The sequence below is a fragment of the Nerophis ophidion genome, linkage group LG22 (genome assembly GCF_033978795.1).
Source record: "Nerophis ophidion isolate RoL-2023_Sa linkage group LG22, RoL_Noph_v1.0, whole genome shotgun sequence".
Lineage (NCBI taxonomy): Eukaryota > Metazoa > Chordata > Actinopteri > Syngnathiformes > Syngnathidae > Nerophis > Nerophis ophidion.
Genome location: NC_084632.1, coordinates 33394552 through 33410775, shown reverse-complemented (window position 1 = coordinate 33410775; position 16224 = coordinate 33394552). Strand labels below are relative to the sequence as shown.

The 16224-nt window shown below is 41.6% G+C and overlaps 1 protein-coding gene across 2 annotated transcripts in view; it reads right to left on the bottom strand.

Annotated features, from left to right (window-relative positions):
• Window positions 1-15499, bottom strand: part of LOC133540799 (GDP-L-fucose synthase-like) — a 53271-nt gene extending 37772 nt beyond the window's left edge. For both annotated transcript variants that reach the window (XM_061883743.1, XM_061883744.1), the window contains exons 1-4: window positions 15342-15499; window positions 8986-9134; window positions 1901-2015; window positions 311-439 (exon numbers count right to left, since the gene is read on the bottom strand). In XM_061883743.1, the coding sequence (XP_061739727.1) occupies window positions 311-439; window positions 1901-2015; window positions 8986-9110 (369 nt within the window). In that variant the 5' untranslated portion in view covers window positions 9111-9134; window positions 15342-15499. The remainder of the gene's footprint in view (window positions 1-310; window positions 440-1900; window positions 2016-8985; window positions 9135-15341) is intronic.
• Between the last annotated feature and the right edge of the window lie 725 nt (window positions 15500-16224).

Sequence of the window (16224 nt, the reverse complement as noted above, 5' to 3'; positions counted from 1 at the left end):
TAAACTGTATATTATAAAAAAAACTGATTAATCATGATTAACCCAAATTCAAAAGTGTTAATCTAACTGAAACATTTAATCATTTGACAGCACTAAATATGACTTGAAATATTCTCAATATTTATGTGCAAATCTAACAAATCAAATAGTGATTAATCAATTTAGAACTCCATGAATGGAAATCGAGCTGATTTAGGAAATGGGCTATGATACTCAGCTCTAGTCCGCAACAATGTCATCCTTTTAGAAATATTACACATTTTTAAATACTATCCACTATCTTAATCTGTTGAAAACAAATACACCTTACCATTTTCTCATCAATTGGATAGGTGGTCTTATCTGGGAATATGCAGGTAGACAGACAGGACACAACCTTGACAACACCCACTTCATGTGCCGCGTGCAACACATTCTCATTGATGTACATGTTGTTCCTCTAAAAAGAAGATACATAAGATAAGCTCACGGGGACCAATAAGAGCAGTGCATGTGGAAACAATATAGATGGAACTATTCAGTAGTGATGTCTCAGGTGTGAACCAATTATATTTAATCTTTTGTACACTCCTGATCAAAAATTTTAGACCATTAGAAAAATTTACATTTTGCCATGTTGGATTTTTAGGTTGAAGTAAAGCTTCAAAATATTTTGGCTAAGATTGTGGTTTTAAGGCTGTAGTTTTAAACTTTTTATCAGCTGATGAACAGCCTATTGGTTGATTGCAATGAACTGCGTACTCCAAAAATTTGTCTCACTCCCATTTGTTTTCTTTTTACATTTGAAGCTCTGTTTTGAATGTTGTTAAGATTCCATCCATTTCCAACCCCTTTTTCCAATATAGGGCAAATTTAGTGTTGCCAATCAGCCTATTCCCAGTTGTATGTCTTTGGAGGTGGGAGTACTCAGAGAGTGTAAATGTAATTTCTTGCAATCGTAAAATTTTGATCAAGAGTGCATGTACAATACTAATTAGGGGTCTAACGATTGATTGATATAGCAATAGATCGATTTATTTTCCTAAATTTCAAGTATATCAATCTGTGCTCGGCAAGTTTGCCTTACAGAAGAAAGGTAACCATCCAAGATCGTTTTGAAAGGGAATTGACCAATTTCATTGATACCAGAAAAAGGAAAACATTTGATTTAAGAACAGCAGACTTTATATGAAGTTTATCACATTTAATGATATAATGAAAGATTTATTACAAAGAAAGATATAAAACATATGAATCAAGGAAGCTATTGAAATTAGGAAGCGAAGGGCCAAGACCATCAACAGGAATGATGGGGCGTACATACATGTGCACACCAGAGACATTCTCTGCGGAAAAACAGACACTTTATGGCTGGTCGGGGAACTTTATTTAGCAGGTAATTCTACTCTTAAAATGTTGGTTTCTGTACTTTTATTGAAAATTGCTTGAATGTTGAAAATGTGAGCAGAAAAGGTTTCCTCTTGTTAACTCAAACTAAAGTGTTGGTTCCATTCAAATAAGGTATGAATGCATTGGGCATTACTTATTTACTCGCTTGTTTATAGCCATAATTCATTTATCTTCTTTCTCTTACAAAAAAAAACCGGAATATTGTTAAATTCACCTGCAGAAATCAGTATTTATTTTACAGTAACACCGGTTGATTGCTTTTGCCAAAAAGTTACTCAATCGATTTCAACTCACTGAATTGTTTTGGATTAAATCGTTCTAGGAAAATGAGATTGTTCCTGAATCATATAAGCAACCACAAATATTGAATACATGGTTAAAACTAATCGCTACACCCCTAATAATAATTCATTTTACACCTAATTATTATTTTTTTAAATATTTTAGAATTTTTGGAGAGAATTTCCATCACTACTTTTAGTCCAGGAATTGCTGTTGCATGTATACATACCAAGAAATCCAGGTTGAACTTCATGTTCTTGTAAAGTCCTCCCACCATGGCAGCCAGGTGGATAACATGGGATGGCTGATATTTCCTAAAGACCTTCTGTGTCTCATCCATGCTCCTAAAAAATAAGAACACACATTTAAAAATAAATAACATGTTTGATATGACCCCCTGTTTTGACTAGGGCAATTCATCAACTAAGTCAACATCATTCATATGTTTTCTACGGCTTGCAGTCGAGTGGCAGGCAGGGGAAACCATGGACAAGGCACCACCTCATTGCAGGGCCAATACAGAGAGACAGATAACCATTCATACTCACATTTGCACATAAGAGCCAATTCGGTGTTGCCAATCAACCTATCCCCAGGTGCATGTTTGGGCATTGTCATTGATGACGTAAATAGTTTAAATTTCATGTGCAATGCACGCGCCAAGGAAATATGGAAGTGCACGGAGCCTTATTGGCCAATTTTGGGGTAAAATTATGTGATCCCAAGATACTACTCAATTCCTTACAATACTGATTACAAAAAACAAATGCGTGTGGCTCACGTTTTTCACAATTGGGAAAAAAAGATAAACAGGTTGATTAACATCAACTTTGTTTGAAATAAATACAAAGCCAAGTATGACGTTTTAAGAGGCCCAAAGCTTTTAAAATAACCATGATATAATACATTTATATTTTACTATAGAAATTAACAAAATATTCTGTGACAAAGATGTGAAGTGAATTATATTTATATAGCGCTTTTCTCTAGTGAATCAAGGCGCTTTTACATAGTGAAAACCAATATCTAGGTTACATTTAAACCAGTGTGGGTGGCACTGAGAGCAGGTGAGTAAAGTGTCTTGCCTAAGGACACAACGGCAGTGACTTGGATGGCGGAACCGGGGATCGAACCTAGAACCCTCAAGTTGCTGGCACGGCCACTCTACCAACCAAGCTACACCGCCCCAATGACATGTGACACATATATGTCACATGTTGAACATACATACATACATACACATATACATACAGTATATATATATATACATATATATATATACATACATATATATATATACATACATATATATATATATATATATATATATACATATATATATATATATATATATATATATATATATACATATATATACATATATATATATACATATATATATATATATATATATATATATATATATATATATATATATATATATATATATATATATATATATATATATATATATATATATATATATATATATATATATATATACACACACATTAGGGCTGGGCAAAATATTGATATACACAATATATCGCGGGTTTGCCTCTGTGTGATATAGAAAATTAATATATCGTGATATTCAGGTATACGTTCTCACGCAGTTGCTCTTAGCTGCAGGCATTCCATTACAGGCTCTCCTCGCTCTTTCCTGTCTCTCCTCACGGACAAGCGCACTTTCTTACAAACGTCACATACTGTCACGTCATACGTCACATTCGTATACGCCCTGGTCCAGCAGAGAGGTAGCAGCATGGGTAACGTTAGCTAAGATGCTAGCGGAGCCATGAGAGCGGTGATACGAGAAAAAGGAGAATGAAGGAAGAATTAATTCCCAAGAAAAACAGCAGGGGGTCCATCGTCTGGTGGTGGTTTGTCTTCAAGAAGGAATATGTCGAACAGACAACGGTAAATTGTCAAGTGTGGTGCTGAAGCGTTGCTATAAAAAGTAGCATCACTGCTAATATGTAGCATCATTTGAAAAGTCACCCGCTAGAGAATGAAGAGTGTTTGAAACTTTGCATGTCAACATCTCCATTCGGTGCCACACGCCCACACCATCAAAATGCCGAGGCAAACCTTTCCAGATCAACACCGTATGAAAAAAATAGTCAACAACAGAATTTAAAAACATCCGTAGTAACCTACCACATAGCGAAGGAAGAATACTATTTGATTTCCTATTATGCAGCTCATTTTTATTTGACACTTAAAATGTCTCTGACAATCTTGCACTTTCTGTTTTGGAAATGACATAAATGTTTGTGCCACTGCTTAATAGCTGTTTAATAAATACACTTTTGGTCAATTGACTTAGTTGTGATTTCCTTTTCTGCATGAAAGTTTAAAATGAGCATATATTAATGCAGTATGAACAATAATGTTTTAATGTAGACACATGATCATCATACTGCTGTGATTATATGCATCAACTGTTCATTCAAGACTAATAGGCCGTAAGGTGAACCCGTTTTTCGTTTCATCTCGTTCCCATGTCTGGGCACTAAATATTTATTGGTTCTTAAAAAAGATATTTTGGTTTTCAATGAGAAAAACAAAAGTTCTCCACTGGACATGCGGGCAATTTTTTTTTAAATAGTGTTTAGTCGGGACCATTTCTTGCTTGGCGTAACAATAGTTTCCTCTCAAGGTGACGTTTTTGTCACGTGCTTCAAATTCGACCAATCGGGTAACCGCGCAGATTCAAGATGGCGATGTCAACAACATCTAGCGATGAAGAGAAAAATACTATAAAACAACTAAAACACCTTAAAGGCCTACTGAAACCCACTACTACCGACCACGCAGTCTGATAGTTTATATATCAATGATGAAATATTAACATTGCAACACATGCCAATACGGCCTTTTTAGTTTACTGAATTGCAATTTTAAATTTCCCGGGAGTTTCTTCTTGAAAACGTCGCGTAATGATGACGTGTACGCATGACGTCACGGGCTGTTATGAAATATGAGCGCTGCACACACACACAGCTAAAAGTCGTCTGCTTTAACGGCATAATTACACAGTATTTTGGAGATCTGTGTTGCTGAATCTTTTCCAATTTGTTCAATTAATATTGGAGAAGTCAAAGTAGAAATATGGAGTTGGGAAGCTTTAGCTTTTAGCCACACAAACACACGGTGATTCCTTGTTTAAAATTCCTGGAGGTGAAACTTTACTATGGATCAGAGTGCGGTCAAGCAAACATGGATCCCTACCGAATGTCAACCAGCAGGGTTTCGGTGAGAAAATTGTGGTAAAAAGTTCCTTCTTACCGGAGATCAGCTGAGCTTCCCCTGTCCATAAAGCTGCCGTCGACTTCGCTGAGACATTGGCGTCAAGACACCCGTGGACAAACCCCTCTGACTATCAGGTACTGTTAAACTCACTAAAAAACTAGCAACACAAAAGAAATATAAGGGATTTCCCAGAATTATCCTAGTAAATGTGTCTAAATGTGTTTTAACTCGTTTTGTTTTTTTTCCTAGTCCGTCGCTATCAATATCCTCAAACACAAATCTTTCATCCTCACTCAAATTAATGGGGAAATTGTCGTTTTCTCGGCCCGAATAGCTGTTTTTGTTGGAGGCTCCCATTAGAAACAATGTGAATATGTGAGGAGCCATCAACATGTGACGTCATCGTCTGCGACTTCCGGTAGAGGCAAGGCTTTTCTGTTAGCACCAAAAGTTGCGAACTTTATTGTGGATGTTCTCTACTAAATCCTTTTAGCAAAAATATGGCAATATCGCGAAATGATCAAGTATGACACATAGAATGGACCTGCTATCCCCGTTTAAATAAGAAAATCTAATTTCAGTAAGCCTTTAAAAAAGTTCGTAAAAAGAACAAGTTACGTCTGGTAGGAATGAAGAAGTGAATGATTTCACTAACAGAAGGTGGGATACTTACAGGAATTGTTTAAAACGGTGGCTTTGTTTTGATGGCGAGTCTCAAAGTAGCTGAGGCATGTAAATGCTGTATCGATGTTGAATTTAAAGATATCCCCGATGACGCCAGGCTTCACCCGACTTGTTACCGGCGGTTCATTGATAAGAAGCGTTTGGATTCTGCCGAAAAACTGGCCAAACGGCTGGATGTTGGTCAAGATGAGTTTGTGGTATCGGACAACGCTTCGGGTTCGACAAGTGACATTCCAAAGAAAAAACTAAGATCGAAGACGGGCCTGCCTATCGCTTCTGCTGGCCCTGTGCTCCCTGCTATTTGTATCATTTGCAAGAAAACGGAAGAGTGAAGTGAAGTGAAGTGAATTATATTTATATAGCGCTTTTCTCAAGTGACTCAAAGTGCTTTACATTGTGAAACCCAATATCTAAGTTACATTTTAAACCAGTGTGGGTGGCACTGGGAGCAGGTGGGAAAAGTGTCTTGCCCAAGGACACAACGGCAGTGACTAGGATGGTGCAAGCGGGGATCGAACCTGCAACCCTCAAGTTGCTAGCAAGGCCGCTCTACCAACCGAGCTATACCGTGGGAGGCAACCTGCAGAAGGACCATTTTTCACAGGCAGAAACGCTTTCAGCAGGTGCACACACTCTACACGTAGCACTTACACACATACACCATTTACCCATCCCTTGTCTACCGCTTATTCCCTTCGGGGGCGCTGGAGCCTATCTCAGCTACAATCGGGCGGAAGACCACATACTGGACAAGTCGCCCAACAGAGATAGACAGACAACATTCACCCTCACATTCACACACTAGGGCCCATTTGATGTTACCAATAAACCTATTCCCAGGTGCATGTCTTTGGAAGTGGGAGGAAGCCGAAGTAGAACGCACGCAGTCACGGGGAGAACATGCAAACTCCACACAGAATGATCCTGAGTCTGGGATTGAACTCACGACTACTCAGGACCTTTGTATTGTGAGGCAGACGCACTAACCCCTCCTCCACCGTGCTGCCCATTTAATCATCTTATTTTTAGGCATGTTGATGAACGCTGCCAGGATAAAGCAAGACAGTAGCATTCTCTTGCATACTCCTCTCTGAGCTGCCAACTTATCGTGGTAGGAGTTTGCGTGTCCCAATGATCCTAGGAAATATGTTGTCCGGGGGAATAATGGTACGGTCTCCCAAGACAAACAGGTCCTGGTGAAGGATCAGACAAAGAGCAGCTCGAAGACCTTTATGAAGAAGACAAATCATAGACCCAGATTTCTCTCGCCCGGAAGGTGGGGCACGATGGCGGTTTTGAGAATTTAAAGAGACTTTCAATTCGACTTTGACTTAATGACTTGTGAATTCACTTGGACTTGAGCCTTTTGACCTGACAAAACCTGCTACTTTCCCCAAAACCCAAAGATTAAAAAGTTATTCAGGAGCGCTCCATAGCTTTCATTTTGAACATGTATGTCGGTCAGCGTGTGTGCTCTCAGAACAATAGCTAATCAGATTAGATCTACATTGTTTTCATCCCTCAGCATTCACCCAATCAAAGTGCAGGACAACCAACAAAGAAGAGTTGTCAAAAAAACGCGCCGCTGAGAAAGAATTATGCCAAAGTTGGTTTCGTTGGGGTATAAAGACTACGACTTGGGCAACAAAAAACTAATTGCAGTTTGCAAAACATGCAGTTTGAATATTACAGACGGAGACGCAACAACTTCCAAATTCGTTTGACATATGAAGATGCACAAAGACCGGTAAGTTTCAAATCCAAGCTAATTGTTTATTGGCTAAGTAACGTGACTTTTATTTGCTGTGTAGTTAAATCAGTTAGGCTGTAAACTCACTGCTAACGCTATAACCATAGACATCTTATAAGGAAACACAGCATCGACCGCTACTGCCTACTGGCGCTGACGAGCCGCGAGGCCGCCATCTTGGAGTGGTGATCCACTCCACTCAGTGAAATTAATTTGGCAGGAGCAATGAACTGTCAGCGCATTTAATTCATCCTACCTCACTGAATACCACTCATTTTCACACGCTTTTTTGTCATACGTGCAGCTAAAAGTTATAAGAAGCAAAGTAAAAAAAATAAATGAAATTATTTAAATAAGAGAAGACAAAGTCTTTAAAATATTCTAATAAATGAATTTATTTAAATAAGAGAAGACAAAGTCTTTAAAATATTTTCTTAGATTTTCAAATTCTATTTGGCCCTAGTGTGTGAATGTGAGTGTGAATGTTGTCTGTCTATCTGTGTTGGCCCTGCGATGAGGTGGCGACTTGTCCAGGGTGTACCCCGCCTTCCGCCCGATTGTAGCTGAGATAGGCGCCAGCGCCCCCCGCGACCCCGAAAGGGAATAAGCGGTAGAAAATGGATGGATGGATATTTGAGTTTTGTCTCTCTTAGAATTAAAAATGTCGAGCAAAGCGAGACCAGCTTGCTAGTAAATAAATACAATTTTAAAAATAAAGGCAGCTCACTGGTAAGTGCTGCTATTTGAGCTATTTTTAGAACAGGCCAGCGGGCTACTCATCTGGTCCTTACGGGCTACCTGGTGCCCGCAAGCACTACGTTGGTGACCCCTGCTGTAAAGGAATGAGTTAAATGTATAAAATGACTTGTTAATAGTGCTATTTTGAAGTGATGTGTCACCATTTTTTTCCCTGCAATTTCAAATGCACTCGTTTCAATACATAAATACAACATTTTAAAAGCAAACACAATCCGTGTAAATATATTAGTCTGTGGTTACAATGACTTGAAAGGACTCTAAACTCAAAATGCAGGACTTGGGACATGACTTGAGACTTTCCAGTCTTGACTTTGGACTTGACTGGGGACTTGCCTGTCTTGACTTGGGACTTGACTCGAGACTTGAGGGCAAAGACTTGAGACTTACTTGTGACTTGCAAAACAATGATTTGGTCCCACCTCTGCTGTACAGTATGTTTTTTTCATATATTTAAAGTATGTAAAACCCCTAACCACACACTTCATAAACTTTTCTCAGACAGGCATTAACATTTTCTCACATTTCTCTGGTTTAAAAACTTAAAGTTCAAACCTTTGTGGATAAAAAAAAAAAGTATACTACATTACTGTATTAAATAATTAAACCAAAGATCAAAACCTATTTTTTAGGGCTCTATTATTTTTTGACTTATAAATAACCCCAGGTTTTATCGTGAAACCTGCAGCATTTCCACACACAACTAGAGTCACACAATCTTTTTGGGCCTTAAATCCTGCGTTTTTGGCTTTACCCTGCATTATGAAGGTGCGAGAGGGCATTTGTTTCCAAAATAAGCCTGTCTCATCCATATTAAAAACTTATTCAGGATTATGTTGACTGTAATGATGGAGACAGAGTGTGCTCACATGAGGTTGGCATCTTTGGAGGAGAGGAAAATCCACTCTTCTTCTTTACCTCGCCCCTCTTTTTCCACCACGTGTTGTATGGCCTTCCCCACCAGGCCGGAGCCTCCTGTCACCAACACTCTCATCGTAGTTTTTTTACCGATACGTTCCTGGAAAAAGAACAAAACAGCACAATAGATGTAAGAAATCAAATGTATTATCATTTTTTTTTTCCAGTCAGATCATGAAATAGTAAGAGTAATAAGAGTAGTAGTAGTGTGTACGAAACGTTTCATTCAAATATTGCAGGGGAGATTATAAAATAAACAAATAAATGAATAGATGTAGACTGGGGATGTAATGATATTGTATATTCCACGGTTTTGCGGTTTATGTGACGCGTGACGGTATCAACCGTAGACTTAAGTGTCGTTTGATTTTGGCACTTTTGCTTTGTAAATAAACTGCATCTCCCCGAATCCTCCGCACAGCGCTGACTGCTATATGAGGATGCGCGTGCCGTAAAGTGGAGCGAAAGAAGAAGCAGGAAGCGAGGTGTGTTTCTCTTGATAGCAGATAAAAGCAATATTTTTGGGGGGAAATCCTAATAAAGTTTGAGGCCATGTCCACACGACACGGATACTTCATTAACGCATACTTATCTCAGCGTTCAGACCTTTTGTCCACATGCAAACACATTCTTTTGTCCTTTTGCAAACGCTGGCCAAAGTGTAGAGTTCCAAAACTTTCTGCTAATCACCTCCTGTTCAGCTTACAAACATGTGAAACTTACACAAATTTCTACAAACATTTCTGTGACAATAACACTATAACTATTCACTTATGGTGGAAACAAGTTTATTCATACACTGAACAAAAATATAAACACAACAGTTTTGTTTTCCCCTCTCATTTTCCATGACTAGTACTCAAAGATCTAAAACCTTTACTATACTTCCCACTTCTCTGTGAGCGCTTTGAGTGTCTAGAAAAGCGAGATATAAATCTAAGTTATTATTATTATTATTATTGTATACACAAAACATCTACTCCTCTCAAATATTGTTCACAAATATGTCTACATCTGTGTTAGTGAGCATTTCTTCTTTGCTAAAATAATCCATCCCACCTCACAGGTGTGGCATATCAAGATGCTGATCAAACAGTGGCAGAGGGGTTAGTGCGTCTGCCTCACAATACGAAGATCCTGCAGTCCTGGGTTCAAATCCAGGCTCGGGATCTTTCTGTGTGGAGTTTGCATGTTCTCCCCGTGAATGCGTGGGTTCCCTCCGGGTACTCCGGCTTCCTTCCACCTCCAAAGACATGCACCTGGGGATAGGTTGATTGGCAACACTAAATTGGCCCTAGTGTGTGAATGTGAGTGTGAATGTTGTCTGTCTATCTGTGTTGGCCGTGCGATGAGGTGGCGACTTGTCCAGGGTGTACCCCGCCTTCCGCCCGATTGTAGCTGAGATAGGCGCCAGCGCCCCCCGCGACCCCGAAAGGAAATAAGCGGTAGAAAATGGATAGATGGATGGATTGGAGATTGTATATATATATATATATATATATATATATATATATATATATATATATATGTATATATATATATATATATATATACTTTATCATATTATTTGACACCCATCCCTCCATCCATCCATCCAGTTTCTACCGCTTGCCCCGTTCGGGGTCGCGAGGTTCGCTGCCCGAATGCTAAGCTGCATTCGGGCTGAAGGCGGAGTACACCCTGGACAAGTTGCCACTTCATCGCACGGCCAACACAGATAGACAGACAACATTCACACTCATATTCACACACTAGGGCCAATTTAGTGTTGCCAATCAACCGATCCCTAGAAGCATGTTTTTAGCGGTGGGAGGAAGCCAGAGTACCCGAAGGGAAGCCACGCAGTCACGGGGAGAACATGCAAACTCCACAAAGAAAGATCCCGAGCCCCGGATTGAACCCAGGATAACTCAGTACCTTCGTAATGTGAGACACATGCACTGACCCCTGTACTACACCATCAAGTATAATTGTCGACAATATTCGTGATGTCATCACTCGTGTTTTTCAGTGCGGAAGTGGGCCAGCAACACCACCCGCAAAAACACTGCCAGTAATAACTTTTTAAGTGTGAGAACATTTACTCTTGCAAAACAATCTTACAATACAATAAACATATGTTGCCTATTGCAATCAAAGAACAGTTCTAGAAGGTTAAATTCTAAAATAAATAGCATTGAACACACAGTTTTTTTTTTGTTGCACTCAAGGAACAATTGACAATTTTCCATATTACATACAGTCTGCCATAATCAAGGATTCGATTAGAATAGAAAAAAGTTTTACTGACATTAAATTATTCATGACAAGTGGTTGCCACTCCTGTATGTGCTTTAAGAAAAATTTAATTATTAGAATGTACTAAAAACAAAACTATTGATAAATGTACCCAGATAAGCCATGCAGCAGGTAAAACACACATATGTTAAAGATAAAGCAATTTATTGTTACCAAATTCAGTCATTTAACTTGCAAAAACGCACTATTTGTGCTTTAGAGATGATTCGTTTTTGAGCTATTGAGCTGTAATCTCTGAATGTGCCAATCTCTTTCTAACTTTACCGTAGTAGTATCCATCCATCCATTTCCTACCGCTTATTCCCTTTGGGGTCGCGGGGGGCGCTGGCGCCTATCTCAGCTACAATCGGGCAGAAGGCGGTGTACACCCTGGACAAGTCGCCACCTCATCGCAGGGCCAACACAGATAGACAGACAACATTCACACTCACATTCACACACTAGGGCCTCATCCATCCATCCATTTTCTACCACTTATTCCCTTTGGGGTCGCGGAGGGCGCTGGCGCCTATCTCAGCTACAATCGGGCAGAAGGCGGGGTACACCCTGGACAAGTCGCCACCTCATCGCAGGGCCAACACAGATAGACAGACAACATTCACACTCACATTCACACACTAGGGCCTCATCCATCCATCCATCCATTTTCTACCACTTATTCCCTTTGGGGTCGCGGAGGGCGCTGGCGCCTATCTCAGCTACAATCGGGCAGAAGGCGGGGTACACCCTGGACAAGTCGCCACCTCATCGCAGGGCCAACACAGATAGACAGACAACATTCACACTCACATTCACACACTAGGGCCTCATCCATCCATCCATTTTCTACCACTTATTCCTTTTGGGGTCGCTGGAGCCTATCTCAGCTACCATTCGGGTGGAAGGCGAGGACACCCTAGACAAGTCGCTACCTCATTGCAGGGCCAACACTGATAGACAGACAACATTCACATTAACATTCACACACTAGGGCCTCATCCATCCATCCATTTTCTACCACTTATTCCTTTTGGGGTCGCTGGAGCCTATCTCAGCTACCATTCGGGTAGAAGGCGAGGACACCCTAGACAAGTCGCTACCTCATCGCAGGGCCAACACTGATAGACAGACAACATTCACACTCACATTCACACACTAGGGCCTCATCCATCCATCCATTTTCTACCACTTATTCCCTTTGGGGTCGCGGGGGGCGCTGGAGCCTATCTCAGCTACCATTCGGGTGGAAGGCGAGGACACCCTAGACAAGTCGCTACCTCATCACAGGGCCAACACAGATAGACAGACAACATTCACACTCACATTCACACACTAGGGCCTCATACATCCATCCATTTCCTACCACTTATTCCTTTTGGGGTCGCTGGAGCCTATCTCAGCTACCATTCGGGTGGAAGGCGAGGACACCCTAGACAAGTCGCTACCTCATCGCAGGGCCAACACAGATAGACAGACAACATTCACACTCACATTCACACACTAGGGCCTCATCCATCCATCCATTTTCTACCACTTACTCCTTTTGGGGTCGCTGGAGCCTATCTCAGCTACCATTCGGGTGGAAGGCGAGGACACCCTAGACAAGTCGCTACCTCATCGCAGGGCCAACACTGATAGACAGACAACATTCACACTCACATTCACATTCACACACTAGGGCCTCATCCATCCATCCATTTCCTACCACTTACTCCTTTTGGGGTCGCTGGAGCCTATCTCAGCTACCATTCGGGTGGAAGGCGAGGACACCCTAGACAAGTCGCTACCTCATCGCAGGGCCAACACTGATAGACAGACAACATTCACACACTAGGGCCTCATCCATCCATCCATCCATTTTCTACCACTTATTCCCTTTGGGGTCGCGGGGGGCGCTGGAGCCTATCTCAGCTACCATTCGGGTGGAAGGCGAGGACACCCTAGACAAGTCGCTACCTCATCGCAGGGCCAACACTGATAGACAGACAACATTCACACTCACATTCACACACTAGGGCCTCATCCATCCATCCATTTTCTACCACTTACTCCTTTTGGGGTCGCTGGAGCCTATCTCAGCTACCATTCGGGTGGAAGGCGAGGACACCCTAGACAAGTCGCTACCTCATCGCAGGGCCAACACTGATAGACAGACAACATTCACACACTAGGGCCTCATCCATCCATCCATCCATTTTCTACCACTTATTCCCTTTGGGGTCGCGGGGGCGCTGTAGCCTATCTCAGCTACCATTCGGGTGGAAGGCGAGGACACCCTAGACAAGTCGCTACCTCATCGCAGGGCCAACACTGATAGACAGACAACATTCACACTCACATTCACACACTAGGGCCTCATCCATCCATCCATTTTCTACCACTTATTCCTTTTGGGGTCGCTGGAGCCAATCTCAGCTACCATTCGGGTGGAAGGCGAGGACACCCTAGACAAGTCGCTACCTCATCGCAGGGCCAACACTGATAGACAGACAACATTCACACACTAGGGCCTCATCCATCCATCCATTTTCTACCACTTATTCCCTTTGGGGTCGCGGGGGGCGCTGGAGCCTATCTCAGCTACCATTCGGGTGGAAGGCGAGGACACCCTAGACAAGTCGCTACCTCATCGCAGGGCCAACACTGATAGACAGACAACATTCACACTCACATTCACACACTAGGGCCAATTAAGAGTCGCCAATCAACCTATCCCCAGGTGCATGTCTTAGGAAGTGGGAGGAAGCCGGAGTACCCGGAGGGAACCCACGCAGTCACGTTGAGTACATGCAAAAGCCACACAAAAAAATCCCGAACCTGGGATTGAAATCAGGACTACTCAGCACCTTCATATTGTGAGGCAGACGCACTAACCCTTCTTCCACCGTGCTGCCTCGAGAACACCTCATCACAAGTTAAATTTCAAACCAACGACACACAATCATATCAGGTGTTTGCCGACTGTAATCATACAGTTTATCCTTCAGAATGGAGGTTTAAAACCCTTATAACCTGCTCGGTGGACTTGTGGTTAGAGTGTCCGCCCTAAGACTGGAAGGTCGTGAGTTCAAACCCCGGCTGAGTCATACCGAAGACTATAAAATGGGACCCATTAGCTCCCTGCTTGACACTCAGCATCAAGGGTTGGAATTGGGGGTAAAATCACCAAAAGGATTCACGAACACGGCCACTACTGCTGCTCACTGCTCCCCTCACAGGGGGTGAACATGGGGATGGGTCAAATGCAGAGGATAATTTCACCACAGGGCTTCACGGTGGCAGAGGGGTTAGTGCGTCTGCCTCACAATACGAAGTTCCGGCAGTCCTGGGTTCAAATCCAGGCTCGGGATCTTTCTGTGTGGAGTTTGCATGTTCTCCCCGTGAATGCGTGGGTTCCCTCCGGGTACTCCGGCTTCCTCCCACCTCCAAAGACAACACTAAATTGGCCCTAGTGTGTGAATGTTGTCTGTCTATCTGTGTTGGCCCTGCGATGAGGTGGCGACTTGTCCAGGGTGTACCCTGCCTTCCGCCCGATTGTAGCTGAGATAGGCGCCAGCGCCCCCCGCGACCCCGAAAGGGAATAAGCGGTAGGAAATGGATGGATGGATGGAATTTCACCACACCCAGTGCATGTATGCAGAAATGTTTGTCAGCCAAGTTTTCAACCAAAGTTTGGGGGCCAGTATGGTGTCATTCCGGGGCGGATTTGGCTCCTGGACCCCCAGTTGAATACCCATGGCCTAAGTTAAAGTTAGACTTAAAGTCCCAAAGATAGTCCCATACCGTAGTAGTAGCAAGGCCAAAATGAACTCCTCCCTACCGGCTTTGACTGTGTCGAGGTTTTTAATACGAGGAATGACTTGTTAAATCCGTTTGTTCGTGTTTCTTCTACTTTTACAATTTTAAAGCAAACGAATAAGAATACATGTCCTCCGGGATTAAGTTTACTACGTTGTGTTAGCGTAAAATCGACGTTAGCTCGCACACATGCAGTCAAGCGAGTATCTGAGACAACATAACAGTAAATTACCTTCGTGTGAAGACTCGAACAAGCGTATCACCAGGTCTCCTCTTGAATTTACAGTTAACAACTTAAATACATTTTTCCTGGTCTTGTGTTGGCTTGACGAGACAAGTGTGTCTTCTTCTTCTTCTTCTTTTGTTTTTATGGCGGTTGGCAAGCAACCTTCTGGTGTGCATTACCGCCACCTACTGTAATGGAGTGTGGACCGAGGTGGATCCTACTCTATATTCTTTTACTTAACCCAGTGTTTTTTAAATATGTGTATATTGCTTTATACCCTATGTTTTCTGAATGCAATCCTAATATATCTCCCACTTCTAACCTAATATTTTCTTTTGCTAACTTATTTTCCAGTATTTCTCTTTCTCTATTATATTTCCTACATTGTATTAAGACATGGTCAACATTTTCTATCTGGTGGCAAAAATCACACAGCCCTGTAGTATGTTTGCCTATCAATTTTAGTGAACTATTTAGATATGTATGGCCTAATCTCATTCTAGTAATAATGTCTTCTTCTTTCCTATTTCTACCCCCTCCTCTCATGACACCTACTCTCCTCTGGACTTTGAAAAACTCTCTACCTTTTGTTTCCTTATTCCAATTATCCTGCCACTTTTTATTGTGTTCTATCTTAATTATGCTCTTCACTTCTTCTTTACTGTGCTTAATCTCCATGTTTACTTCTGTTTTAGTGGTTGCTTGTTTTGCGTACCTATCAGCTAACTCATTTCCCTCAACTCCTACATGAGCAGGAACCCAGAGGAATGTTACCACACCTCCCGCTTTATTTATCCTGTAGATTGCCTGAACTATTTCATAAACTATATATAGTCTTGTTTCTGATGCTATGTTTTTTATGCTCGTCAATGCACTGCTGGAGTCCGAG